The sequence below is a fragment of the Plectropomus leopardus genome, chromosome 16 (assembly GCF_008729295.1).
Source record: "Plectropomus leopardus isolate mb chromosome 16, YSFRI_Pleo_2.0, whole genome shotgun sequence".
Taxonomy (NCBI): domain Eukaryota; kingdom Metazoa; phylum Chordata; class Actinopteri; order Perciformes; family Serranidae; genus Plectropomus; species Plectropomus leopardus.
This window is the reverse complement of record NC_056478.1, coordinates 24,756,185-24,784,040: the sequence shown is the minus strand read 5'-3', so window position 1 is coordinate 24,784,040 and position 27,856 is coordinate 24,756,185. Positions and strand designations below refer to the sequence as shown.

At 38.2% G+C, this 27,856-nt stretch overlaps 1 protein-coding gene across 1 annotated transcript; it reads right to left on the bottom strand.

The window, feature by feature from the left end:
• Window positions 1-27,856, bottom strand: cd109 (CD109 molecule). The gene is made up of 33 exons (XM_042503708.1): window positions 27,728-27,856; window positions 26,250-26,416; window positions 26,117-26,145; window positions 23,315-23,545; window positions 22,307-22,432; window positions 21,371-21,410; window positions 21,091-21,172; window positions 20,927-21,011; window positions 20,345-20,489; window positions 19,533-19,642; window positions 18,886-19,164; window positions 18,358-18,459; window positions 18,130-18,192; window positions 17,624-17,797; window positions 17,299-17,451; window positions 16,461-16,550; window positions 15,098-15,155; window positions 14,879-14,999; window positions 13,966-14,083; window positions 13,670-13,783; window positions 12,059-12,280; window positions 10,689-10,830; window positions 8,976-9,152; window positions 7,956-8,037; window positions 7,645-7,873; window positions 6,371-6,542; window positions 5,697-5,887; window positions 4,682-4,837; window positions 4,052-4,117; window positions 2,496-2,632; window positions 1,315-1,471; window positions 1,127-1,229; window positions 1-464 (listed from the first exon to the last, which is right to left on the bottom strand). Exons 1-33 carry the CDS (start codon window positions 27,802-27,804, stop codon window positions 262-264), a joined length of 4,401 nt encoding a protein of 1,466 aa, XP_042359642.1. The 5' UTR covers window positions 27,805-27,856; the 3' UTR covers window positions 1-261.

Below are 27,856 nucleotides of genomic sequence, written 5' to 3'. Positions count from 1 at the left end.
TAGCAGCAGTGCTAGGTCTAACTCGCACAAACCGATTACCCCAACCCACGTCAGCTACCACCACAAACAGATTCTCATTCAAACTTCTTGTCAGACTACAGCAACAACATAGTATCCAACCCAAAATATAAACATGTTAGTTGACGAAGGTTAAACACCATTTATATGATGTTTCCCAGGGACTATAGTCAATGCATTTAAAAAATACAACAAATAGTTAAATCCATCTAAAAAGCTGAAGAGATATTTGTTGGACATACATTACATGCCGAAGACGGTGATGAGGAAGAGGAGGAGCAGAGCAGGTGTTAAACTGATCACCTGGATGGTTTGGCTGCTGTTTGTCATGACGCTGGTGCCATGATGATCGTCTGGTTTGCATTTGCTGCAGTCGTCACCACAGTACAAGCAGGCGGACATCGTGCCCCTCCACTCTGATTTATAAATCCTCACCGTCTTCCGTCCTGAGAGTGAGGGTGTTAAGGTCAGAGGTCAAACTTTCCACATCAGTCTACCCTACATTTCTGTTACATATAGTATATACTTTGCAAATGGTTTCAGTCATTTAAAAGCCACTTTGTGTAAATTTTGAAAATTTCTTCGGTCTGTGTGTTGCAATCAGTGGGCACAAAATCATGTTTTGATCCTTCGCTTAGGTTTGCGCGGGGAGCACAATGTGACCAAATCATGGAGTCACAGGTGGGACTAGTTCTTAACCAGATAGTTGGGGGCTTGGAATATCGTGTAATTCAGTTTAGTTCTCATGTTTTTGTCCCACAAAAGGAAATTCTTTTGCCGCAAGGCAGCATATTAACACAAAATAAAGCATGAAACATAAACTTAGTAAAAACACAACTAAAGACAGTAAAAGTGCAGAATAAAACAAGCGTTTTGTGATAAAAGCAACGAAGGCCGCAACACAAAGACAGAAGATAAGAAAAAGAAACTGCATAAAAGCAAATAGATAACTGAAAAGTTGAACATGTTGCACATAACTTTTGGAAACCTGTATCTCCGCCAAGAGATTGTTACAATTAGCTTAGCAACAGAAAACAAGTGGTAGTAGTAGTGCATAAAATAGCATAAAATGTACAAGTGAAGATTATAGTGATGTTAAACTTCTTACTTGGCTCATAATAATCGGTGAGACAAACAGCTGCCTCCTTGACTTTGCTGACTTTATACTCCACCACCAGAGGGATCAGTGCACACATCATTTCTGTCGTCACCTGGAAACACATTTTACATTTTACACCTCAGTCAGAAAGATTGCAAAGTGTTCAAAATGAAATAAAAAAAATCACTGGATCTTACAGAATCCAGGTACAGGATGACTTTTCCTGGCTCGGTCTCCACTTTCTTTATGACCTTGTCAGTCAGGTCGACGTCCGGCAGCAAGCTGAAGCCGCTCAGCAGACCCACCTCCATGATGGCCATGCCCGTCGCATTCAGACCCAGAGCCTCTGACAAACTGCAGAACAATATGTAGATGTTAGATATCTATATTTTCTGAGTACAACATATATAAAACATTTTATATAGTTGGTACAAGGAATTGAAGTGTATACATTTAATAAGTTACTTGTGGATACAGTATATATAAGAACAAACTTTCTTTGCATAAAACTCAGTACACAATCTTAAGTCATACAGCTACTTCTAGTGATTTTTTATAAACTATGTATTGTAATATTTGTGTTTCTGTTTGTTTTATTTTATATTTGTATTTTGTAATTAGTTTTATATAACATTTAGTTGATAATTAATTGCTGATAATTCATTTTTATTTAATTTCACTGAAATTGTTTAATTTTTTATTTCTTCAAATTTTATGTGTATTTCATCTACCATTTAGTTGAACGTAAATTGCTCAAAAAAAGCAATTTACATTGAAAATGAAAAAAAATGTATCTATTAAATTAGAATGAACAGTTACATATTATTCATTATCAATAAATAAATATAAACCTATAATAAATACTAAATTCAGATGATTTTATGATTTTTCTTATGATTCATCTATAATATAAAACATTACTAGATTAGATTTATTTCATTTAAACATTTTTACATTATAAATATTAATCATACATTATAAAATAAACTCTTCCGATCTGAAAGAAGCACATATGTGAATTGCTAGCAGTACAAATTTAAAATGTGTTGCACAAATATACCAGCTGCCTAATTTTACCGGGTAAATACATTACAAAACACAAGTTATTTTAAGTGAATTCTTTCATATTAATATTCAATTTAAATAAAATTTCAAAAATTGAATTGATATCTACACACTAACTGTTTTCAAAAGTTAACTTATTTCTGCGTAATCTCGTTCTCAAGTTCACATCTGGTGTTTTTATTGTTTCTCCTCTTGACTTAAATGATTGTGTTTTATTAATGAAGGTTTGACAGAAATCATACACATGCTGTTGATTGTTATGTTGCTAATTTACTTCCATCATGCCGACATGAGGAGGCAGAAACCTGCTCACCTGCTGCAGATGTACAGATGTGCTGAGTTTATTTCTGTGTCAAACAGCTCGATGTATAGATGAAACGCCTCGTGTTCGGTGGCGTATCGCCTCTTTCTCATTGGCCACTCATTCCTGATGTTGTAAAACACGTTCAGCTGAAGTAGAAGAAGAGCTGCGTTTACAGTAGAAGGAAAACTGGATTGTTTTCAACAAGGAACAAGCTTCTTAAAAATCACATGCAGAATACAAGAGTTGTCGTGTTGTTGATGTGAAGATTCACAAACAGACCAGGTGTACTGATTATGATACTATTTCACTTAAAAAAATCCATGACTGGATCAAAATATTGCAATGTTGTTGAACAAAATCATGTAAGAGGTCACTGTGGGTCAGATTGCAGCAGTTGTTCAAGTGCACATATGGTGCACTCTACTCCAAACACGTGGAAAATAAATAATATAATACATAACCAGAGGGCAAAACAAAAAATATTATTAAAAATAATATCAAATGTCCCTTAAGCAAACAGATAGCAGGGGGTTGTGGTTTGTGTTGTTATAAACTTGACTTTGAACTTGACATTTAAGTAATTGTATTATCACTACAGGCTGCAACTCAACACGGATGATATTTTCACTGCATTTGCCTTAGTCTTTTAATGAGACTTCAGACATATGAACACCATCTCACCTCAGAGCTGCTCTGTATCTGTCTGTCTCTACTGGTCAGGATGGTATGTGTATATTATGTCTGTGAGGTATCTTATTCTTACATCACTCAATCTCCTGTTACATTAACAATACAAGGTTGCTTGCCAACATTGTCAGACTAAAAAGAACAGGCTACAGTGCTAACAGTCTCTGTGGCATCAGTGTAGTATTTAAAAAAGTTGGGTGTGTGAGTTCTTGTCCAGCAAGACTTAAGATTCTCTCTGACCGATCAAAAGACTGCGGCGTTTCTAGCTCTGCCTTTTGAACACGTTCCCATCCCAGCTTATCACATGTTGCAGCTTTATCAGTGGACAGTCAAAGATGGTTTGGATTAGGGGAAATATGCACATGGTAGGGTGTAGAAAAAAATAACACATTAAAACAGGAAGTAAACACAGGACTCCTGAATCCAAGTCCAGGTTTATGGGACCCATCCAACACCCCTCCCACCTGCACTATAAGTGCCCTCGTGCTCCGTATATTACATTGTTACTGGCAATGTTACAACCTGACGTCTCTTGATGTGATTCATGCACACCACATAGGCTCCTGCTGGCTGCGCTCTCACCTGACGCCGTTCAACAGTGTTCCATGTGCACGCAAAAGGGGAGGTTTGGGGTTGCGCACTTACACCAAAAGCACTGACAGAGTAGAGCTATTTGACAAATTCAGAATGGGAGTGGGCTGGCCTTTCAGTACCAGATCACTGTGCTAAGTACCACAACAGAGGGAAAGCAAAGAACGGGAATGGATTCTACTGGTATTATCCACAACATTTGACAATAAAAACGCAAAAATAACTGTTCTAACGTGTAACCAACTGAATCAAACTGAACTGGACTGCAGTTTGAACTTTTGTAGTACCTGAAACAGGGCGAGTCCTCGACCTTCTGCAGTCACCTGGAGGTTCAGCTCCCTCTCTGGTTCAATCTGAAAGCAAACATGAGACAAATTTCAGCCTCCAGATTATTGTGTTCTACAGTAATCTATTTTACTCATGTGATATTGTACTTTTTACTCTTCTCTTTTAAACTCAACAGTATAGCTATTTTTTTTTTTTTTTTTTTTTTGCCTCAATAGGTTATACACACTTTATGGGTTGCGTTTCAATGAATGTGAACAAATGACAAATTAGTTTGACTGTATTCCAACTTGACTTTCTGAGAAAATGTCAGCCATGTTTCATTTTAGGAGCTTACAGGGCCAAAAAGTCTGGGAACCGCTGTCAAACTCTTGAAACCATGTGGTCAAGCTCCCCAAAGGATGAATCAGGACAACTCAAACAGATTTAGCTCCACTTCTGGCACGTAGAACAGTGGACTCATCACAATGATATTGGAACTAAACATGTTTCATGTCATTAACACATCTGCATCACCTCTCTGTGACCTGAGCCCTCATTGGTTATTGACAGTTTCTGATCATCAGCAGATGCTGAACTGCACACACAGATTTTCTTTCAGATTTTTATAAATATGTATGGTGTGGATTTACCGGCTGGCTCTGGAGGACCAGGTAGTTGACCTGGTTGATGTAGAAGTGGGCAGCACTGGTCCCGTTGTGGGTGTCCACTCTGATGCTGAGGTCAATGTCATGAGACCCGCCATGAGCTGCGAACAAGGCCAAGGCCTGCAGAGCCACGATGGTGTCCTGAGGGAGGAAACATGATTCATACATCTGCCCACTTCAGATGCTGATGGACATCTGCTTTGATATTCACTGCTGACTTCCTGTTTACACCTACGTCGTTTCGCGAGGGTGTTGATATCTGCCCTTTTGCATGTAGACAAATCGAGTTATTTTTGGCTGACAAAGCCTGAGAAAAATCTTGCAGCAAAACTGGAAAAACTGACATAATATTTAATGTAGATCTTTTTTATTTCCTTGTCATGCATGTTTGCGCATGTGTGTCTGTGTGTATCCATGCGTGGGTTAACCGTCCTTTAGTCACCACATGCTCAGACGGCCACAGCGTCCTTCTGATCTCACAAAAACCACAAACTTCTGCTGCTGGTGTGACATGGACAGGATTTGATGCTTTTACATGGATGCAGTTTAACCAATAAGAAAACAAATAAATCTCATGACATGACCAAAAACAACAAAGTGTTGGTCTGTCTCTCAGTGCTTTCTGACTTCCTGTCTGTGGCTCTCAGCTTCAAGCCCATTAGCTTCTACTGAAGACACAAGTATTTCAAAACACAAATATATAGTTTTATATGTAAAAAGTAATTTCCTAAAACAGCTGGTCACTATGGTTTTTATGAAACAAACATGGTGGAAGGAGATCATTTGCTGGGGACTATTTTCAGCGGTGGATTAATCCACATTTGGTGCTCTGGTGAGTATTTGAGGCAGCAGGACGGTGTGTTTTTGATAGTCTTTGGACAACAATGGAGCTCTATGGCAAAGAGGAAGAATTATATATCTAGCTCTGTTAAAGACACACTACTTGTTAACTGATACACTCACTGTTGGTTTAGATGTTTTTTGACATTAAGTCTCTCACCTGAGTGCTCCCGTATCCTCCATAGGAATTCCGCTGTTTGCTGAGCCACTTCATGAGGTTGAGGCCCTCTGCAATGTAACCCAGTTTGTACTGAGCGAGCAGCACATAGGCCACAATCTCAATGTCTGCAGAGCGAGGCTGCCACGATGACGACAGGCCATTGTCGGGGGAGGACCACATTGGCAGGCCATCTACTGACAGAGGAGATACAAGCATCACTAATAGATATGATTTATTTGACATTTTAAAAGACAACAAAGGCAAAATAAATTTGTATGTTTTATTCCACAACGTGCATTTGAATTTCTCTGCAACCGTCTTAGATAATGATACAAAAAATAACCAACGAATAAGTGGTGAGTATTTCATGGTGATTAGAATATTACTGAACCATGGGGTAAATCCAAAAGCTGCCCAGCAGAATATTAAAATTAAAATTAGCTCCACTTTTATCAGCTCCAACATTACAGTGATGAACACATCAATTCATCAATAACTATAATCCAATAATATAATATACAGTACACTATTCTGAAATAGGCCATTCTGTATAATTCTGCATATCCCCCCCACACACACACTCACACACACACACTCACACACACTCACACACACACTCACTCACACACACACACACACACACACACACACACACACACACACAGCCATCATACCGCTCATCTCAGCTCGTCCCATCAGCTCTCCGAGTGCCTTGTCAGCGTTGGAGCTGCCGGCTAGAGCCAGAGCGTAGGTGAGCAGACTGAGGCTGTAGTTACTGGAGACACCGATAGCCAGACGAGTTTCAAGGAACATCAGGGCTTCAGACACCTGGCTGCCATACTGATCCTGATACACAGAGAACATCTGTGAGCCTGAAATGTTTCTTATTTAAATACTTTTTTTTAATCTCATGTTTACAGATGATATATTGGATTAGGAATTAAAAAACAAATTTTCTTGATAAAATCATCTTGTCAGTTTTCTCTGGTGGACAAACTCTGTAATAGAGATATCGTTTCTGAATAATCGCAAACTTAATCTGGTATTTTTGCACCAAATGTCTTTTACTCATCTGCCAACATAAACCATTTTCACATATGAACGCTGCACAATGTCCAATGAATCAGATGCGAACATTGGGTCTCGTTTATGAAACGTGAGCAGAACAAATTTATGCGGAAACTGTTCACAGAAGGAAATTTACATATAATACCGCACTGATCAATATGTTAGAAGCTCTGATCTTTCTGTAGGTACAAACAAAATCCACACCTGCCTCTGGCAGCTCGTAGTCTTTGTGTAAGCAAGAATTGCACATAAATATTGCATGTCATTATAAGAAATAACTATTTTAATTTGCATTGTGCTCTGTTATGTTCATAATACGCAGATCCCTTTAGAACACGTCAGTTAAACAAAAGAGAAAAAGACAAAAGAGTAGAAATATAACACATTAGTTGACAATCGCAGATTCAGTAAAAAAAAAAGAACAGTAATGGCTGTCAGAGTGAATAGCGATTTGTGAGATCATCACATAGCCTACAACACTGAGCCTGAGCCCAGCAAAGCCCGATTTCATGCAAGCATCATGATAGAAACGTCACTAACACACTCACTCGCTCGCTGTGAATTCTCTAGACAGTTACCTGCTCTGTTCACACATGAGCTCCATTGGATGTTGCACAGACTTTGGATGAGGGAGCTTGAAGGATAAAGTCCGTTCAATGGTCGATCCAACGGATTACAACATTTGCATTCTCACATTCAACTCCTCTGGGTGATGTCTAGATATTTCCAGGTTTGCAGTACATGTGTGAAAGGGGCTATATAGTATACATTGTTGTATCCGCAGCTTGTCAGTTAACTGTAAATCACTTTAAATTGTACTTACCTGTATGAAAGGTGCTACAATATACAAATAAAGTCTGATTGATTTATGGTGTCTCACCTTGATGTCACTGTCTTCCAGCAGGGCGATGAGGACGTAGGCAGTGAGGGAGACGGGTCCGTTCAGACCTCCTTGGAGCTCGGTGTGGATGACCCGACCTGGCTCCATCAGTTTCCCATCAGCTTCCTGCTGGGCTCCTAACCAGGCTGCCGCTCTCTGCAGCACGTGGTCATCAATGTTGATGAACTGCCGCGCCTGCAGGAAACACCTCAGCACGAACGCAGTGAGCCTGCAGAGATGGAGTTTTATTTATCAATGTTTCTTAGGAGCGTCCTTTTCTTGCTACAGGTATGAACTACTTTATAACACACCAGGTGCTTCCAGATGAGTCTCGGTCTCCGAAGGCACTAAAGGAGCCGTTTTCTCTCTGATAGGACATCTCTCGCTCGAAACCTGGAGAGAAGGACAACAGGTGACACAACAGTCAGGACGTTTTCTTGGTTCTTGTGGATGTGTGTACAAATATTTTATACAGTGATACAAAGTATCGACACCTATTCTGCCTCTTTATTATACATAAATTTGGCTTTGGATTAAATTAATGTTTGCTTCCCTGGTCGTCTCAGTCAATACAAATGGACAAATCACTAGACAGGGTTGTCCTGTTTCTCCCCTCTTATTTGGCTATCTGCTTGTGTAAAGAGGAAGAACTTAAAGGCAAGGAAGGAACAGGGAAGGAAAAAAAACATAAATGATCTCCGTATGCAGATGACCTTCTTTTATACACGTCTCACCCGTGTACTCACTATCTAAGACAAGGTTGGCTCCTACCCATGATGAAAAACGAACCTCCACAAAAGTGACTTCTAACAATAAATACTGTACCTCATCCATTTGTTCTCCACTAATCTTAGCTGCAACTTATTTAACTTCTAACCTAATAGTTAACTCTGCTAAACTTTGAACTGAAATTAGGAAGAGCCTGGGTCTATTCACAGACTCAACATACTGAGTGTGGATTAATAGAGGTATAACTATGTGTAAACATCATTACGATCTTTTATGTCTGTTGCAGAGCTTTCAGAAACATTTAATCTTGCTAGTTCCCACTTTTTTTTTCCAAATAAGGCATTACTTGGACCCCCGCCCCCGGAAACCCTAATGGATTCCTCTTTGAGTCTTGACCCAAATTAAGTATTTTTATATAGCTAGATATATAAGTAAATAATAAAATCAATGAGTGACAGCAAGCTTCTTTTATATACCTCTGTCTGAAACCAAGAACTCATTGTCTCAAAATTTACCAAAACTTTTGGTGATAAATCTCAGTGTGAACACTTGCCTTAATCTTTTCAGAATGGTTATAAATATGTTAATGAGATACATTTTACCTTCCCTCATATTCTCTGTGGCTTTGTCTGTGGTTGCCTGGTCCGCCTCTCCCACGACAATCAGATACTGGAGGACGTAGATGTTTGGTGCAAAGTTGATCATGTTCTGTTCCCCGCATCCGTAAGGCATCCGGATCAGAGAGCCCAGGCCTTGGATGGACGGACCAATGATGTCACCTTCATCAAACCAGACAAAATAGACACAAAGGAGAGGAGTTAATGTTTGCTAAACAGACCTAAAACTTTAGTGGAATGTTGTTTCAGTCATGATTTTATTTTATTTTCAGTCATGAGTCCTCTATGTGTTTCTCATAGGAGGGTTATCAAAATATCTCATAAATTTGCATAAAGTCTGGGAAACATCTGTTGAGGCTACGTCTCTGAAATTTCACCTGCACACTTTGCATCATGAGGCCAAATTTAGCTCTGATCTGATGTCCCTGCTGTGTGAAGTCATGTTTCCACTGATCAAAGATCTACAACCAGCTGCTCCATCACAAGTTTTGTCCTCGCTGCTGACACGACACTTAACCTTTAACATCACAACAACGCTGATTCTCACTGTTGTTATAAATATCTTCTGTGTCCACCACCTGAGCGTACAGGAAAGTATGAGCTCAGCGTGCTGCAGCTTGTGTTGTACATGTGTGTTTCATGTTGAACGCCTGCAGCTTGTTACATGGAAAAGCAACATTTAACCTCCTGCACAGTTAGCTGTTTTAACGCGTGTCCCACCAAACATGAAGGAACAACCTCGGCTCATTAAAATCAATGCTGTTTAGCACACACATGTCTAATATTTGAAACATGCTGGCTTCCATATGTGTGACAAGCAGCAGGTTTGTGTCAAGTAATCTAAATCGATATCCAAGCAAGCCAATAGTGTTACTTGTGTTCTTTGCTATCATTGTACTGTATATTCTTTAATTATGTTATAAATGTATCTGTTTAGTCTTTAATTTGCTATATTTAATTGTACTACTAAGTCTATGACATTTATGTAGTTTTTGTAAGATTGTGTGAAAAAAAAACAACAAAAAAACAGAGTTAAATATTGAATTGTTTACTTTTTAAAATAATGGAAAAACTCCACTTGTGCTTAAATTTACATTAATCTAACAATCTCTTATTTCTCAATATATCAAAGAGGACTCGTAGTACTTTAATTAGAGCAAAATATTGTCTACCTAATACCTTTAATTTCACATAATAATTTCATTTAACTTAAACATAGACAATTCCTCCAACTTCAGTCATGTGGTCATTAAAAAATGACTGATAAAGCAACTAAGCACACAGTCAGAAGTTCTTGCACTTTTGTCCAGACTGAAATACATCGACATCTATTAAATGGGTTACCATTTAATATTTGCACTGATATTCCTGTTCCTCCAACATGCTCATATCCTAACTCATCAAATACCGCCACTTTGACACATGTCCTGCATCAGTTTTGATGTTCAGAGAAAGTGTGTCAATTGCAGTGCTTGTTAAATGCATTGTGTCTGAGCATAATAGGCCAAAAAATCAGATTCAAGTCGTGTACACTATATTCATTTAATGAATAATAAACAAATGGGGCAGGTTTAATTTGTCTAATTTAGGCATCAAATTTTGTTAATTATATTATTCAGTGTGATACTTAAAGTGATCTGAGCCTCAATCTGTTTCTCAGCAGGTTGTGACTCTGTTTTTTTTGCTGTGTTTACATACCGATGGCAGTCACTGACGCTCTCTCGCTGCCCTCCACAACATCTGGCGGGTAGGTGAATGAGACTTCTCTGGAAAGTCTCCACTGTGATGGAGAAACCTCAAACAGCAGCGAGGCAGAAAACCACTGCTCGAGTCCTTCGGCCTGCAGAATCAACAGCCGTGAAAAATGAACACACAACACATAAACAAAGGTCATGAGTAATATTTCTGGGAAAGGCAGAGTTTTTAAAACAAGATCAAGATTTCTTGGGTTACAGTGGAGCAGCAGATGACGGGGGCGGGCACATCAGAAGAGTTTGTTCTGGAGCTGCAGCAGGTTGACAGACGCTATGATAAACACAATCTGACAGCTTCAACTCTCCCTGCCGGTGACGTGTTGTTGAGCAAGACGCTGAACCTCTGACTTCTCACTTTGCAGCTTCTGTCACTTTCAGTTAAAAGCCTCAGATTTAAGAAAAATGTAGAAACACTAATCAAGCAGTTCAATCTGGGAATCAAGGTGCTCCAGAAGGAACCTCTAGATGATGAACAAGTTAGGAAAGAAGAAGAGAAAACATGAGATCGCCTGAGTTTTCTTAAATCTTTGCATCTGTACTATTATCCTATTATTTACTGCTTACTATTTGGCACTGTGTACATTTTGGATTTGCTCCTTAGTGATAATATTTTATCACTTATATTCAGGTTGGGGGTTTTTTGGCTTTATTTTCTCTCTTCCAACTAACTGCAACTGCTGCGCAATTTCCCTTGGGATAAATACCATTCCATCCTATTTTTTGTTGTGTGATTCAAGAGAATTTCATCCTCTTAACTATTTCATGATTGTTATTTTCCTCCTCCCTCTTGTCCAAATGTGGTTACTTCTGGCCCCCTAAAAAATCAAGATGGTGACGGTAAAATCCCCAAATCCAGGCTTCAAAACGGGAATCCACAAACCAATTGGAATCTAAAAACCAATGGTAGCTACGTCCATTATTTTACACAGTCTATGATTTTATTATACAGTCATTTACTGTCTGTTTACAGCAGCGACCTTGTACTGGTGTCTACAGGAGTGATAGTTGTTGTCAAATACATTACTGAAAACTCAAATCTCCTTACAACTACATTAAAGTATATAATAACCCATTTATGAAATGTTTAAATGCTGCCTATTAATGCTGTTGAATTAACACAAAAAAGACAGTGTTTTGGGATTTGGGTAAACAAAATCATGGAGTGTATCTTTGATTATGTACCTATTTTTACTGTAATACTATTAAATGTACCTAAATTGCTCTAATTCGTCTCACTTTGGGACTCTTCATCTACAATCACATCATTTAAACCTCCCTGGATCTGACTTCCCCTGTGTGAGTTTCTCACCGCACCTTGACGAGCACCGTCCTGCTCACGTGGTCTGATGTGTGGTCAGATGAAATGGCTTTAACAGAGATGGTGATCTCTCCGAGGACCAGCGGCCTGATGGGAACAAGGACTGACGCTCCGCCCTGGCTCTCCACAGACACATAACGAACACTGGGCGTGGAGAGCTCCTCATTGTCCGGGAAGACAAACTCAAAGGTGTCACTGTCTTTAACAATGACCATGACCTGGCAACAAAGAAGAGAAGAAGAATCCACCCAGATCACATTAAATGGAAGTTCGACAGTACAAAGAGTGTGGGAGGAGATAAAAGAAGCATGTTGTTGAAACTAAATATCAAATTAAAACATAAATTTAAGCTCTCTTGGGAGTTGATGAGGTCTTTAAAAAAAAATGAAGCTTTTATGTGTTGGAGGATTTAAAGATTAAAGATAACCCGCAGGATGCCTTTATCGTCATTGTCAGAGTTTAAACAGTAGTTGAGACATTTTATGATACTTTTTTCCCACAGTGAAAACTACAGTTTAGAAGTGAGAGTTATTTCGTGTGTCCTGGAAGTAAAAGTCATTTTCTACATAGAAAATGTTAAGTGACTGAGAGCTGACACAGTTCAAAGCTTGGATGGAGCTGACCCCCTTGGTTAACCCTTTAAACCCTGAGCATATTGGCTGGATTTTATTCAAAAACATGGAATGAAGGCAATAAGCGACTAAACAAGATAAGAGATTTGCAAGAAATATTTACAAGCAAATTCCCTAAAAATAAGCAAACAAACCTAAACAGAACAAACACAGAATGAACAACAAAAAAAGAAGAAAATTACCTTAAGAAAGAGGTTAAAACAACAACTACAACAACAACAAAAAACACACACAAACAATTTATGTCTTTTGATATCTATGTTAAAAATTTTTTCTCAGGTTTCAGAGATTAAAATGCTTATGAATGCTTAGGCATCTGACAGCAGCACAACAAAACAATGTTAATCCAGGTGTTAAAGTGTTTAATGAGCCAGAGGATGAACAGCTGCATCAGAAATAATGGGGTTTTTTTCATAAAAAAAAAATCAATTAACACTGTATTATAATAGCTGTTTTATCAACCTAATTTCCAGAAAAAATTGCCATTGTAAGTTCCTGAAAACCAAAGCTATGTTACAGTATTATCAATCTCCTAATGACAAAGTCAGATCATATACTACGTCACTGCAGAAACATTAATATGAAACATACTAAAGCTTTGTCTGCATAATAACAGCTGTTGAGACTCATCACACTGCCATTCCAAACTAATGGGAAAAAAAGGAGTTCTTGGAGATGAAGCTCATACGACCATTAATCCACCTTTCAAGTCTACAGGAGGAGTGTGATACCTACAAGGTAGATTTTAAGTTGAGCTTCATTTTTAGATTTCCCAAACACTAGCAGGCTCTATTGGAGTGGAGGTGTGGGGGGCTGGTACGAGTAAAAGGTCCAAACAAAGAGACATACTGACTCCTGATGGATCAAGTCTCTGTCATTTTACATCTACAATATTAAATCTTGTGTGAGAATTAAGCTGTTTTGGAGACCTTCCTCTGTCCTCCAGCCCAGCTGTGTGAGGAGAAGCAGACTGACCTCCAGGTCCTGCGGGAGGTAGTTGAACAGAATGACCTCCAGCAGCAGCTCCTCTCCTCGGACGATGTAGGCCGGCAGATTCAAGGACAGGAAGAAATTCTGGAACACCGTAAGCTGCAGGGAGATCATATGGAAACTTTATTCTCTCTCATCAGGTGAAAACATCACTTACAAGACAATATATAATGTTTGTACTATCAAATAAAAGCAGTACTAATGCTATTTTAATTCTTGCATTTTCTTTCAATCAAAGGACAGAGGAGTAAATGATACTGAAACAGCACTGATGTAAGTACCTCTGCAGGCTTCTCTACGATGCCCAGGCCCAGGTTCTCAGACATAACAAAGGCGGTGGCTGTCCAAGTTGTGATGCTGTCTGGTACAGTCAGACTTATTTCTTCTGAGTCTGAATAACTGCAAAAAAAAAAACAGAAACATTTTTTTTGTGTGTTTATCACATTAAAATGGTGACCAAGAAAAAGTGTTGCTTTTGGCTTTTGTATGATTTATTGCCATGAAGTGGGCATGAAATTTGCTGCAGACTGTTTGCTATATGGTTTTATTTATAGTATTTAGCTTTTTTTCATATTAATAATAATTTGCTGTTAGTGCAATTTGGAGCCACTGACATCCATGCAATATTTGCAATTTCCTCACTATATTTTGTAATGACAGTTTAAGGCATCATTGTTGTGTTCTGAATAGGTTTAAATGCTTTGTGACCTTGTTTACTTATTGAGCTGTAAAAGAATAAACAGTGGTATCATCTGCAAGGTGTAGTTTGCAGTCACTCTCTTATTTAGTGTAATTAATGTAAACCTATATAGACTTAAAGAAGGGTAGATTTAGGAATGTGGCTGCTGAATTGTTTGTCTTCTCTGTCCCTTCTCAGCTAAACTCAGATTCTATCCTCTTCATCCAAATCATCTCCGCAAATGAATGCCGCTTTTAGGATTTTTGAAGCCTGAATGCCGTAGGCACAAGTTAATAACAAATGTTAGGTGATAAACCAACTACAGCATGGTTGCATGATTTGTACTGTTCCTACAGTAGTACAGTAGCTTGCAGTGCAAGTGTGACTGTTGCGTTTACAAGCAGTTACTGACAGCTCCTGCATAGTATACCTTCAACTTTTAAAGCAAATCTTACCAAAAACCAAACTCTGTTTTTGTTATTATTATACAATGCATGTCTCTGATGTTGATTCACCCTGTGTTGATGTCGGTCCATATCCAGGTCTCTGGAAAGTTCCAGCGCTCTCGTGGCTGTGGTTGTTGGTCCATATGTGAACTCTCTGTCTGGAGCAAGACATATTCTTCCTCCATTGCTGCTTAGAAGACAAGTGTCAGCTGTATTCGCACATTCGTCACAATAATCAAAACAGTGATTGTGAAAATGGTTTGACTAATGTTAATATGTAAAACTTACGCTTTGGATGCTCCATCATGTTTAAGTTGGCATCAGTCAATGCCACAAGATCACATGTCTGCATGAAAAACACACATTTCACTTCACAATTGTCTCAAAATGGAATTTTTTTGTATGTTAAAAGTTTCAACACTTCAACAGCCACAGACTACATTTAAGTGTAAAGAAAATGTGAAGGTATTTCAGTGAGACCTTTGAGTTTATGCCATCATTCAGTTCAGTGCCATGCCATTGTTCTGATAGCCCATTATTCCAAAACCCTAATAACCTGAAAAATGTCTCATTTCCATGAAGCCAACAAGCCAATTATGGGCAGAGTAGGGCAGGTTATGCCTTCACCATAGTACAGGAAAAAAATCGGCATCCCGCAAGGTCTAATGATCTTTTTAGAGGAATGTGTATTTTTGGAGAAATGGGCTTTCGGAGCACTGGCCATTTGTTTTCAGGTTAACAGGCGGTTGGACAAATGAGTTTGGGGATTAGAAACAATGAGCCGTCGAAAAATGGTTAATTTCTGAATTCACACAATGATGGGAAAGCATCCATTTATACATAATGCAGTTGAGTGGCTCTGTTAGTATGATTTCCTTCTTGTCTGAAAAGGAACTTTTCATAATTCTCAGAACCCTTTTTTTTGTGCATCTGAAACCACAACACCCACAAAAAAAACACAAAGACGAGCTCAAAAAAAGGGCAAAAAAGAAAAAAAACACGCAGTAATTGACGTCTAGTCAAAGTCAAAGTCTAGGCTTTACCGAGTATATATGCTACAGAGGTAACACAATTCACTTGTCAGAGCATAAAGTGCTGGATTATAGTACATTACGTCAACATTCCTACTGGTACAAATGACACATCTTTATTTTCAAGTGACAAAGCCCTATTCAGTGGCTGCAGGAATTCTGATTCTTTTAATATCAACATTGGTTTCTTTTAACCACGAACACCATCTTTCCATAACCATAACCAGGTCATGCACTTAAAGCTATCCAAATGTTTACCATAGTTGTGTCAAATAAGAAAACCTTTGGTATGTTGATTCACTGTATGTGCAGTTTTGGAGGGCAAACACAATGTATTTTGTCATTTAATTTGGAGGACTGCCATCGTAACGATTAAATCATTTCTACGAGGATAATGCAAATCTGTCTGTGTACGAGTTATGACAATGTCTAGCAGATAATTTATATGTTGCTGATTTCATACTGTAAAGAACTGTAAAAATTAAAAAGCAGGGAGGACGTTTAAAAAGCATTAAGCACGACTGCGGCATAATAAAGCTTTGACGGAAACTGTTCTTCCTGAGTAAAACACTAAGTTAATACAATACTGATTGTAACTGACTGTCTCTGAGGAGGCTAACCTTGAAGACAGAGTATGGATCGCCCGTTATCATCATGTCAGAGTAGGCGTCGGCCTTGGAAACACCGTGCTTCTTAAGCTCCTTCAGCACCTGTGAAACCAACACCGGCATCCTCAGATCTGCTACTGTTGCAGCCCACAAAGAGCAACAAAACAGACCCACACACAAAAAGAGTACTTATTGTTTAAAACCTGTTTGACTGAGCTGGGGCAAAAACAGTTCATGGTGCCTCAGGTCAACACTGAACTGATACATTTGCGGGAGGTTGGCAGATTGGTTTTCATAGGAAAAATATGGGTGGAAACATAGCTTGTTAACTGTTGGAAAAACTGGAGAGGACCCTGGAGAGTTAAGGAAGCTTCTTGTATTCAACGATTACTGGATGGTCTATTGTGAAGGACAAAGCTTATATGACAATTAACTGCCTTAACAAAACTAGGAACACGTGATGTGAATAGCTGTGAAATCTGTGCAATACATGAGTCTCATACTCTATATTGTAACTATGTTAAATTGCATCGCCCTTATCAATTAAAATAAAATACAGCAAGTCACAGCAAACTGCTTCACTTGTTTTTGGAATTAATAATTGAATCACAAGAATAAAAAGCTATACTCTTGACAGGTAATTTCTGAATCCCTTAATTGAAAATAGTTTAGTATCGCAGATTAATAGGGTTTAAGATTTCCCCTCATATTTAGAGATTAAAGTTGACTGAATGTATCTGCTGTCCTAACACACGTTGAATTTATATGAACCTTAGTTGACTTATTTTAATGGCCACACCATTACATCACATGTGAACAAGGCACGCATCAACTCAGGCTTTGTTCTCACCCTCTCCTTGGTGATGTCATTGTATGATCCTTTCCACTTTGTCGCCTTGTCGACCACCAAGATCCAAACCAGAGAGCCGGGCTCCGCTACCTTGAGCCTAAGTTTGACATCGCCACCTGGCATCAACATAGTGTCGCTCCAGCTCAGAGACACCTGCCAATCATACACATCATTACATCACACAGAATTACACACCAGCGCTTTTACCACTTTTATAGCACATCATACTCACAATACTCAGAATCACACTGCCAGCGTGACCAAAAAAATCACTCTGCTTTTTCTTAATCAGACAAAAATTTAAAACAATGAGACAATATATCACCTGGTTTTGTAAAGCTAGGGGAATGGGTAGCTGCATCACATCGTTGACAATCTCGCCACTAGGATCCACACAGTAGACAACAATGCAGGCCAGAGGAGCCCAGGTGATTTCTGGGACCAGAGTTAGATCAGCAGAGCTTTTCCCAGCAGAAACCACCTGACCTCTGGACTTCACCTTCAAACAATAACAGTCGTGTCCTTAATTCTTTATTTCTATGCTGTTAAAAAGTATACTGAGACAAAGTGCCGCACAAGGTGTTAAACAGACATTGTAAAAACATTAAAAACAAATAGCAGTGTAAAATTGAAAATAATTTATGTTAGAATATGACAAAATGAAAGCATTCTACAAATAGAGATATTCTTAGAAATACTAGTTTATTTTACAGTTGGACCTAACTTAAGCAACTTAAACAAACGTCTTAGAGACTGAATAAAATGTAATTTAAGTAAATGCAATATTTTAAACAAATGAAGCTTCTTTGAGTGTCATTATGTCACACTCACTATGTAGTGGATCTCAGTCATTGGAAAATTCCGCTCAACGTGCAGCTGGAGGGGTGAACCAATCTAACAGAAGAGAATATTGTAATATAACATGTTTATGGATTGTGTCGTTTAATCATATAAGTAAACGTGCATCCCACGTTTACTGCTGACAATATTTGCGTAATGCTACCCACATAAAACAACAAGACAGTTTTAACTATACGATACTGTGTTTCTCATATTTACCTCTGGAGGTATAGAGGGTTTCTGGATCTGCAGGTATGAGTTACTGGGGGATGTGTAGCCTACATAGAGTTGTAGAGTGTTATGGCTGTCCTCAAAATAAGCCTAAAAACAAACAAACAAAAAGCATATTAATGATAGATCAGTGGACACCACTGACAGGAATGTGTACCATCACACATCACCTGTGTGGACATGCCCAACCTTGTGCATGTGTTCATCAAAAATGAGACCAATTCGTTGGAAAAACAGCTCTATAGCACTATTAGAGTTTTAAAAAATCCACATAGAACTTAAAAAGCAGCTGTGTGTGGCTCATTTAGTCAACTTTAAAATGTTAATAATAAGCAAAGGTTTGGCTGATTTTAAAAAGTGGATCCCAGAAAATCAGAGGATGCAGCGATTGGCTCCAGTTGACTTCAGAAATCAATAAACATGGCTCCTTCTATGTGGATGATGCACAGCTTAATATTTCAATTAATACTGTCGGACTGAGGAACAGGTTTTAAGGTGATAAAAAGATAATCTTACATCAATTGTGAGCATTTCTGTATCATCCATGACCTTGATGTTGAGGGGTATAACCCCGTCTGCAGGGACAGGAAACTCCATTTCTTCAGAGAGCATCTCTGGACGGGGATGCAGCATCCCAAAAAGGTTTGACATGTTTGATGCATTAGGCAACATTTCTTCCTCCTTGTCCATTTCCCAGAACAACTGCCTTTGCTTTCGCTGCATCACTGACACTTGAACGGTCTTTTGCTGATCCTCCAGTGACAGTGGCTGATCGTTGTATGTAGATATTTTCAGCTGCAAAATCAAGAAAACCATGACAACCATGACAACATGCTTTTTTAAATTTACATTCTTTATATAGAAATACAGAGCAATATAAACTGTATTGCATATGGCACAAAATGTGCAATAAGAGGTCCTTACCAAATTTGATCATTGTAAGAAATGTATGTATGTTTGGTTATTTGTAGAAGAATGTATTGAAAACATTAATATAAATGCGCTGGGATTAGCAGTTAGCTAATTTGCACCTAATTATCCCTGTACATTTTACTCAATAAAGTAATTTACCTTTAATAAGAAAAGGAAATGGAGACTGCAGAAAATTTAAAATATTCTAAAAATTGGATTCAAACTATAAAAAAAATATTTGCTTTTCTTACCCAGGCAGCAAAGTTCAAAGAAGGTCTTAATATTTGGGGATAGCCATCATAGGAAATTTTATATCGCTGTTTTGCCAAAGACACCTTTGCTGTGCTGTTATATGTGAGACCTGAAAAATGAGAAGCACTAGAGATATATGATTCATTCACAAATTCCACTATATAGAATAACTCCAGGCATCAGTAATGCTTTCATCTAAATAGCCATTTAGTCTGTTGTACATTTACTGACTTTAAGGCTGATGAATTTATAAACTGTCAGTAAGTAAGCTTGCCTGTGGCCCTGCCCTTAAATATGCATAACTTTGGGCCTTAATAAAGTTATAAAAAAATTAAATAAAATCATCCACTGTACAGTTGTCATGACTATTGAAATTAGCTTTAACCTTCATAATATCCTCCCGATTGCTATACACCTTTTGTCCTCTGGGGTCACTCTGACCCCGCCCTGTTTTGACTATGATTTAAGGCATATTGTATAAATTGTTAATCAATTCTGTGTTATACCTTTAGTCTAACTTCAGTCCAACCCATTACCACAACACAAGACCAATTTAACATGGGGGTCTATGGGATATACTCGCACTTGGAGCCAGTCTCAAGTGGCCATTAGAGGAATTGCAGTTTTTGGCACTCATTATTTTTCAGCCCCAGAGGCTGCCGCTTGGCTAAAACCTATAATTCACTTTGTAGAATTAAAACTCTCCCTAAAATCCCACAAACAGTACAGAGGACATGATCTCAGTGTCTTCCCTTACTTATCAATAAAAGTTTCATGAATAAGTGAAGCCTCGAGGTAAAAACTGATTTACCTGTCAGATATTCAGTCACATGAGCCACAATTATTAGACACTCGTCAACCATGTATTCGTCATGGATCATCTCTAGAGCTCTTTTACTCATTGTGTGGTAGTCGTCGTCGGGAATGTCAAACATGAAGTCTGCGGTGCCATCGATCTAAATCAAAGCAAAAGTGATGTCATTGAGGACATTTGCTTGTCATCAGTTTATATATTGATCACACAATATTTATCAGTTGACAGGAAAGTGACATTGATAATGATGAATGTCAATTTCAGTTCACCAAATGTCAAGGGGATGTCTTGTAAAACGTTATTATCTGACAGCCCAGAAAACAAAATAATGATTGCTAAAAAAAATTGTAACTTTCACTTAATAACTTACTTGAATGGTCTACTCTTTTTTAAAAGCCCTGGATACAGTACAAATTTGGACAAAAACCTTACCTAACATTTAGCCAGAAGAACAGGTAATATTAAATTTTTACACAATAAACACAATTTAAATGCAGCTGTTTTTCCAAAAGGCAGTTGTGCTCAGTTCCACAGTCTGTTTTCAAATCACATTTAGGAGCTTTAGACAAAATGACACACCTCTCTGTTTTCATTATAAACCTCATAAGAGTTCAGGAGGAACGTTATATTCATGTGTCCATGAACAGGCTTGCCATACATGTATCTGAGGATGAAAACACAAACATATAAATATAAGTGATACAACGGCATTGAATTTGTAACAAAGAAACCAAGGCTCTCACTTTGCTGTGATGGTGCCCAACAGAGTGTCCTCATGAAAAATGAAAGACGGAGCTTCTATCACAACTTCAAACTTTGGCAGCACTGCAACCAAACACACAGAGAGTGAACAGCTGACAAAACAAAATATCATAATGTCTTTAACATCCTGTTGAAGTGGACAGAAATGTGACAAGTACAGGAAAGATAAAAAGTGTATTTCTACCAAAATCATCCAGCTTTCATTGCACCAAAAAAAGGTTTAGTATAGGTCAGAGAAAACATTAAAAAAACATGACGTACCATAATGAGCCACGTTGAAACACTTCTCTCTTGTAACATTCTGTAAAGCAAATACTTTTGATTTAGGTAACAACATGACCTTTGCTCTGGTGCAACCACCAGGACAAACTATAAATCTTATATCTATAATATTTCTTGAGAGGGATGTGAAATAAATGAGTCTCATCCGTAGACCTCACTATTCTGTTTAAAAAGTACAATCATGAAATGGGGAGACAGTGCTTAAACTTAGTCTGTATAAACAGCACAGCCGGCAGGATGGGACAACGGATGTGACATTTTGACAACATGTTATGCATGCCACCCACCATGGGAGATTTAAAAAGCAACTAGTGACAGTTAACAGTTGACTAAAAGAAGAACAACATCAGATGAAAATATCCGCAAACTGGGAAAACTGAGACTCTGGAGCTCCTCACCCTCCGAGCGGAGGACGAGATCAGCCAACATATGACAGGGAGGGCAAATTATTGTTAATGACATGTTATGCCTTTGTTATTAAATAGAAAAGGTTGCTGATCTGTATGTTGTAATATAAATCACACTAGAGGACAATGCTGTTATGTTAAACCTCACACCTATCAAGCCTCTTTTGTCACTGGGATGCTGGCACGCTATGATGCCGCCATTGTTTGGACAGTGTACAGTAAGGACTTCCTAGCAGCTCTTTAACACATTTTCTGTGTTAACAAAAGGCTTATATTCTGTTTCAGGCTTTCAATAGCTTGTCTTGAAAATCTGAAATTATTAAATGTATTCAGAGAGGCTAACAACTGAGGTTTTTGCTCACAGGAATTGCTTCTGCATATGCTCACCTTATTATTTGGCCATATTTAATATGAACATCTGACATTTTGACATTATATATCAAGGTAAAGCATCATATGCTTCCTGTAGGGTACATTTATTGGACTGGGTGAAGTGCAGCAGACTTACACCGACAGTAGCTTCAATGGTCCATTTACCCAGAGGTGGATTATCTGACAGCTGAAACTCTTTGGACACAACCCCGAGGACACTGTCCAGAGACAGCCACTGTCTGAGCAGGTTGCCCCTCGGGTCCTGGATCAGGTGCAACATGCAGAGAGAGAAGTTAAGTTATGCTGTAATTAAGGAAAGAGAACAGTTATGCAACTAACACAAAATACTTTTTGCATTTTTTTAAAAAATATTTTTTATAGTCATGTTGAGTAGGAAGACATTCATCAGAGTTAGTGATATATTGCTGATCACAACAAGAGTTTAATTAAACCAACAGACTGCTTATATACCCCTAAAGGAATATTTTACACAAAAATAAATGTTTTTTTTCATTATCATTTGAATAGAGGTTTGTGTATCAACAAAGTGACATAATCATGTCAGCAAAGAAACACTTTTGAGCATTTGGATCAAGAAAAAAATTCTGCAGGACAGACTTGGAAACTGTCAACCTGAAAAAGACTGTCCAAAACTAATAAATTTTCCTATGAGCACATTTTATGATAAATAATACCTTAACAAAATACTGCATAATTTCAAAAATGTGGGAAATTATTTATTTTAGTGATTTTGATGATATGATAATTAATTTATTATAGTTAATTTATCTTGTGTTGTGAAGTTACTGCTGGTATCTGTGGTGCATTTGTAATTTATTAAATGATGGTTTTGTTTCATTGGCAGATGAATTGCAGTAGATATTAGGCTTTTTTTGTATTTAATACTAAATTAAACCTGCTCTTAAGTTTGATTTTTGTGGGCTGTATGAGAAGAACATTTGTCTTTGGAAGAACTGTTCCTTAAGATTTTTAATTTGATGGTACTCAGACTTGTGAGAGTTACATGAAAAAAACTTGATGATGATTGATAGGCTGCAACATAAATAATATAAATAAGCAGAATATCTATACAGTGTATTTGGAGAGTTAAATAATGTATACTGTATATTGAAGTTAAACTCACTCTGATGATAATGTCCACAGGGCCCACAAAGGGTTTCCCGTGGTGTTCTGGGCGAATGGACACCACTCTGATCTTCACCTGCTGCCCGGGCAGATAGTTCATTTTGTCTGTTTGAATGATGATGGAGGGGCCACTCGGGATGAACTGCAGCTCTGTTGAGTTGAAGAAAACTTCAGCACTGCCTGTGTGACCTTTGACCTCCAGGGTGTACGGGTACTCGCTCCCTTTGATCTGCAGGGGTTCAACATTTAGCTGTTGAGATTTTATTCAACTATTAATTTCACCTCTGAGACATGTTTGTGAGGCAGACACTGAAAGACTAATAGGGATGTGAATACCCTCCCCTTCCCAGTGGACCACCATTGGACCTTATTTCAGAAAAAAAATATATGGTAGTCAGTGGTGAGAAACAAATAATTTTTTGGAGATACAAATATGATGCTTGTCTATTTAAAAGATAATTTTGCAAGTCAAGAAAGTCAAGAAAGTCACAGTTTGTCAAAGTACAATTAGTTTGTGCTTAAGTTTCACCAACATGGCCGTTACCTTGGTAAGAATGTAACGTTATCTTGACTGATGTGATTTTTCCAACAGTTGGTCTTGTATCAGCTGAAGGAATGAGCAAAACGTGTTTGTCTTGTGAGAATATCTCGGTATGAAACACCCAGTCATCATAGCTCACAGAGAGAGTAAGCTATGATGTCACCCACATGACTTTTGGCTGTTAAGCCTCTCTAAGTACAAATGTTTACAGTGTTATATTTCACCAGTTGAACAACAAACTGTGACCGTCTCACTTGCAAAATTATTAATTTTACAAACACTACATGTGCAATTTATGGCACAATTCAAACTGATCAAAAAATGATTTCTTGCCGTTGACCACCATACATATTGTTCCCAAAACAAGGTCCACTGGAAGGGGTGGGATATCGCCTTTATATACACTAAAGGACAATTATTCTATGCACTAATGACAATCTGAGATACCTAAAACCTGAGTGGACCTTGTAGAAATCTGTTTTGAAGCTACTCCAACCTGATTTAATTTACGAGGCTTTCAGCTCTGTTCAACATCTGTCTGAGTTTTACTTTATTGTATCTGTTTCTGTTCAAAAGTATTAGTTTTACACTTCAAGGAAAATTCTCTCCTCTTTGATTTGAAAACAGGAAATCAGTGTTTGTGGTTTCATTAAGAGAAACAGAAATCTTCTCACCGAAACAAGAAAATTAAACCAACAGTTTCCATAGAAAAAGTCTTTAAATGAACAGAAACGGACCCTCTGCAGAGCTGGACATGAAGTGAAGTAAACAGCTGCCGAGGGGGGTAGGGAGGCCAAAACCAGTGAATTACAAATTGCATTAGACAGGTTTCCAGCGGTAAAATATCCTGTCTCAGTACATGTGTCTTTAGTGAAACTGAATCTGAAGAATCTGAGACAAAAAGAAATGTGTCTGTTAACAAGTCTTAACAAGGCCTTTCCACACTGAATCTGTTTTTTTTTTTCGAAATTGTTGCACGTCTAAAAAAAATGCAAGACACAGGGAGAGAGGGGAGTAGCCAAGGAGCTAATTTTCGCAACAAAAAGATTTCATCCTAAAAACATGTACAAAAAAACAGGATTCAGTATGTAAAGGCCTTAAGAATCTGCAGGCATGCCAGCAATCAGGGAACCCATCGGCTATTGACTGACGATGATAAGCCTTTGGGAGCACAGCTTTCCCAATACTAAATATATGAAGGAATGACCTGCCTGACTCTACCTACTCGTTATCTTCTTCAGTTGGATTGGTTAGGTTTAAGCAAGAGGGATGGGATTAATTAAGGTTAGGGTTAGAGTGTCAGGGTAAGCCAGTCAGAGACAGAATAAGAGAGCCATTCTTTTGCTATCCTAGGAAACAAAAATTCACTCTTGGGGTAACAGCCAATATTTTGGAAGATCTGGTGTAGCCAGTGGATATTTGGACCAAGATTTCCTCTTCCATGTGCCGGTCATTGTTTACAATTCAATTAGCAACTTGAGACAGGTCCAGACAACATGTTTACCATCTCTGTAAACAGATATGGAGGCCGATAAATTAGAAAAAGGCTAATAAAAAAGCTAAATAGTTGTCAGCCGATGGGTTCCGAGACAGCATTTTGGCCGATGCGTTTTACCTCTTTTGCTCTCTGGATGGCGTTAATTGCTAACCTGCAGACAACCAAAACCCACTCAAACATGACTGGTCAATACTATTCGGAGTACAATCAATTCCGCTACCAAAATCTTGTACCATTGCCTACAGATTCCTCATACATACAGATACCTCTTTATAGAGAGTAACAAGCTAGCAGCTCTGCCAGGCTGGGCGTAAGAACAGTGGTGCTCTGGGTTAAATGCTAATGTCTACATACTAAAATGTACATAATGACCATATTTACATTTAGAAGATGTACTGTTCACCACACTCACCATCTTAGTGTAGCTTGCTATGCTAACATTTGCTAATTAGCAGTAAACATACATCAGCTGAGGCTAATTTGAATGCCAAAGTTTTGCAAGTATCTGGACACAAACCAAAATACTGGACAAAGTAAAACTTTGACCTGATGATGGTGCTGAATGAAAACTCAGATGATCACCAAAGACTCTAGGATTCATCCTCTGGGGATCATCAACATCTGTAAAAATTTAATGGCAATCTATCCGTTAAGATATAATTCTCTCTGGACCGAAGTGGATGACTGACCAACAATGCCATAGAACACCTCTAGTGATGCTAAAAACCTGAGAGCTTTGAATAAAGACATGTCATACTTACAGGTGGCAAAGTCAGCAGCTTGGTTGAACCTTTAGAAACAGAATTTGGTATTAAAGTCAATTACTTTCACTGAAAGGTAATTTAAATCAGAAGACAGTCTCTTAATGTGTTGATGATACACAAAAGATTTTACCTCCTTCAACTGTAGCATAGTCTGAGGCCACAGTCTGGCCGCCATTAATGATGAGGGCAGACACAGTGACTGGCGAGGTGATCAGGATGGTGATGGACACTGATGTTGGGACTCCAGGACAGATGGCTTTGGGGGCGAGCAGCAGATAGGTAGGTGTAGGGTTGGGGCTGAAAAACCAAACAAGTAAAGTTAGATACACAAACACACAGAGAGGCCTGGTGGAAGAATAGATCTTCTGTGGTCATAAACAGTTTTAATTGGGAGAAATCTGTGTGTTATCCAGAATGACAAGGACACTGTGTCTGGAAACACATGCTGCAGTTTAGTTTGTTAAATGTCATGTGTCAATTCTTTGAGCATCATGAACTAACTTCTATTAATCGCCATTGTTTTGCAGTGGGAGACAAATATCTTAAAAAGCTGGACAAATAAACCAAAACAATCTGCATGGCAAGATTCCACCACATGTTTTTATAATTTGGGTGAACTGACCATTTATCAGCTAAAAAGAAATCATCAAGAGGGGTAAAGTGAGAAAAGACAAAAAGAAAATAAATTTGAAAAGACATGAAGAAATGCATTTAAGTACAAGCAACAGTTAGATTTTGGCTGAAACTAAGTGTTACTGTAAAAGCAGTTTTATCACATATGTCAAAGGAAAAGTTTGCTGATATTCTACATATTTCTTTTGTCAAGAAATCCTAACAAACAACAAACACCAACAGCGAATATATCTACTAATAAGCATTATGTGTGTATCAAAGCCTGATTTATCATCTTTCTCTTTGCCAAAGTGCTCCATTGTTGTCCAAAAACTATTAAAAACACATCATGAATACACACTGTGGTTGATTTTGACTCAGTCCCACAAACACCGTCCTGCTGCCCCAAATACACCAATGTGGATTAATCTTGCGCTGAAAATATTCTCCACCAAATGCACTATTTCCTCCTGTTTGTTTTACTTTGGCTGAAATAGAGTGGTAGTGTAACTGTGCCAAACCTCTGTGAAGTTATCTTTGTTGCCTTTTCAATTAAATAATACAATAATACATGTACAACAATTACAAATACATTAAGATTGTTTTGAGTTACTTATTGTTATAAGTTTGATATATCGTTATAATATTTCATATAAATAAATGTCGACATGAGATCATGAGCACCAAAAGGGTGTTACTTTCTTTCTCTTTTAGTTGATATTTAACACCAAATCCTTTTTTATGACTGATTAAGAACATTTACCTGTGACTTGTTTAAATTCAACATATGTGAGTGATACCTTGTCACTTTTACCACTTACGATGTCTTTCATATTATGTTAAGCAAACTCGCTATATAGACATTAGCGACATGTAAAGATAAACAGATACCAGACTTTTGACAGAAAAGAAACCTCCCACAGACCCATACGTTGTCCAGAATACTCTCCGTGGCTCTCCCTGTACCTGTGTGTGTTTACCTGTGTATGTGTTTACCTGTATGTGGTGTTCTGGGCAGCGCTGAGGACGATGAGGCCAAAGAATCCCCACACCTGGAGACGCTCCATTTGCATGAATGAACCTCACTCCACGAGGCTTCACTCGGTGCTGAGAGCAGGTGATGTC

What these genes read in the sequence shown, in the direction of transcription:
- cd109 (XM_042503708.1), bottom strand. Translation starts at nt 27,804, where the DNA reads ATGCAAATGGAGCGTCTCCAGGTGTGGGGATTCTTTGGCCTCATCGTC. An exon ending in GAGGATACGGGAGCACTCAG is followed by an intron (nt 4,838 to 5,696) that starts GTGAGAGACTTA and finishes TTCCTCCCTCAG; the next exon opens with GACACCATCGTGGCTCTGCA. An exon ending in GAGGACTCGCCCTGTTTCAG is followed by an intron (nt 2,633 to 4,051) that starts GTACTACAAAAG and finishes CTTCTACTTCAG; the next exon opens with CTGAACGTGTTTTACAACAT.